The sequence below is a fragment of the Anopheles aquasalis genome, chromosome 3 (assembly GCF_943734665.1).
Source record: "Anopheles aquasalis chromosome 3, idAnoAquaMG_Q_19, whole genome shotgun sequence".
Lineage (NCBI taxonomy): Eukaryota > Metazoa > Arthropoda > Insecta > Diptera > Culicidae > Anopheles > Anopheles aquasalis.
The window spans coordinates 21,444,096-21,445,892 of NC_064878.1; the positions used below are offsets into that span (position 1 = coordinate 21,444,096).

The 1,797-nt window shown below is 49.6% G+C and overlaps 1 protein-coding gene across 1 annotated transcript in view; it reads right to left on the bottom strand.

Moving 5' to 3' along the window:
* The window catches only part of LOC126574237 (chitin-binding domain protein cbd-1-like), a 2,265-nt gene extending 803 nt beyond the window's left edge, over nt 1–1,462 (bottom strand). The window contains exons 1-3 of the mRNA XM_050234304.1: nt 564–1,462; nt 382–493; nt 120–300 (exon numbers count right to left, since the gene is read on the bottom strand). Of these exons, the coding sequence (XP_050090261.1) occupies nt 120–300; nt 382–493; nt 564–1,462 (1,192 nt within the window). The remainder of the gene's footprint in view (nt 1–119; nt 301–381; nt 494–563) is intronic.
* Between the last annotated feature and the right edge of the window lie 335 nt (nt 1,463–1,797).

Here is a 1,797-nt window from a genome sequence, read left to right on the forward strand (position 1 = left end):
GAATACGACTTATTGTGTAATTGAAAAGGGGCCAGGAGGTTTAATTTTAAAAAGTTAGTTTCCTTCTTATTAATTTTGGCCGGTTCGTGCCGGTGCTTCACAATTAACTTCACTCTCACGATTGCACTGCTCGCGCACAGTATCAAACAGGAGTCCGGCGGGACATTGGCGTACAATAATCACACCGTTTATACAGCGATAGTACACAGCGCACAGCGATGGATGCCGAATCTTGGAGAGTTCATCTTCAACCCTACATTGTGCGATGACTGACTCCGGGGGTGGTGGAGGACGTTCGCGCTGTAGAAGGATAGAGAGGGGGGGTTAGAGGTTTAGTAGTTAATCCTTCGCCATTCGAGTTAATAGTCTCATGCACGTTACCTCACACGGAGTTTCCGCATTGTCTACGATGCACCAATTGTTCTCCGGATCGTAAACGGTTCCAGGAGCGCACTGACGTACCTGCACCATGCTTCCGAAGCATATGTAGTATCTGGAACAAATACTTTGCATTAGTGCTAAGTCCTGTCTGTCACTGACCTCGTTTACCATTCCCAACGTACTTGTCACAGGTGTTAATACTCTTCAATATCAGCACTGTTCCGGCCGGATTATCTTGGCAAACAAAGTCCAAACATTCGGCAGCATTGCGTGCATCGCAAACCGACCGCAGCGGATTGAAATGTAGTCCTGCTGGGCATGACTCCACGCGGACAAACTCTCGGTTCGTGCAGACCACGTACTGATTGCAGTGGCCCGGATAGGGTACCTCGACCGTTTCAGTGGAACTCTGGGCAGCACAAAGCGTTTCCAGTTCATTCGCTCCCTCGGTGGTCGTCTCGGGAGCCGGTTCAGTAGTTCCCTGGTCCTCGGTTGTGCTTTCCTCTGGATCCAGCGTTGTCGTAGTATCCTCCGGTAGCGTAGTTGTGGTTTCGTCCGGATCGAGCGTTGTAGTGTCTGGATCGAGCGTTGTAGTGTCTGGATCTTGCGTTGTAGTATCCTCTGGCGCTGTAGTGGTTTCTTCAGGCACTACCGTCGTCGTATCTTCAGGCACTACCGTCGTCGTATCTTCAGGCACTACCGTCGTCGTATCTTCAGGCAATGGAGTAGTCTCGTCCGGGTCTAAGGTTGTTTCCGCTCCATCGATTTCAGTCGTCGTATCAGTACATATTATGTCACATTCCACGTTGGCTGAATCTTCGCACACCAGAGTTTCGGGATTGAAATACTCGCCGTCCGGGCAGCAGATTATCAGGCCTGTTCCGAAAAGGCAGTTTAGATAAACACTGCAATCGATGAGGCTCGGTTCCAACGTCCATTCGGCCGTGCTGTTCTGACACGTTGCTGTTTCTGGCCGGTCGGGATCACATCCGACGGATTCCCGGCAACTGGTAACGCTTGTGGTGACCGTAAGCAGTGCGATAGCCAGCGGTAGCAAAACTCTATTTTTAATCTCAGCCATGCTCATGCCACGATAGCCGAGAGTCAACTGAATGCGGTCCCGCGCTGCTCAAAGGCATCCTGTACGGTTTGGCAAACAAAAAAAAACCGGAAATAGGAACAATAGGTTAACACCGTTAATCTGCACTCGGAATTTACTATCTAATCTTATCGGTAGATTTGGGAAGCATGTCGTAAACATGCCAAACACCAACCCCTGGTAGCACGTGGGGGTCCTTGGTAATCTAATTGCGTCTGCGTCGATTTACGTCGGTATGGACTAAGTAGCCTCGTGACGGAATGCGTTCGGTTTTGTTCTTTTAACCATATTTCGCAGCTGGAATTATGATTTAATGC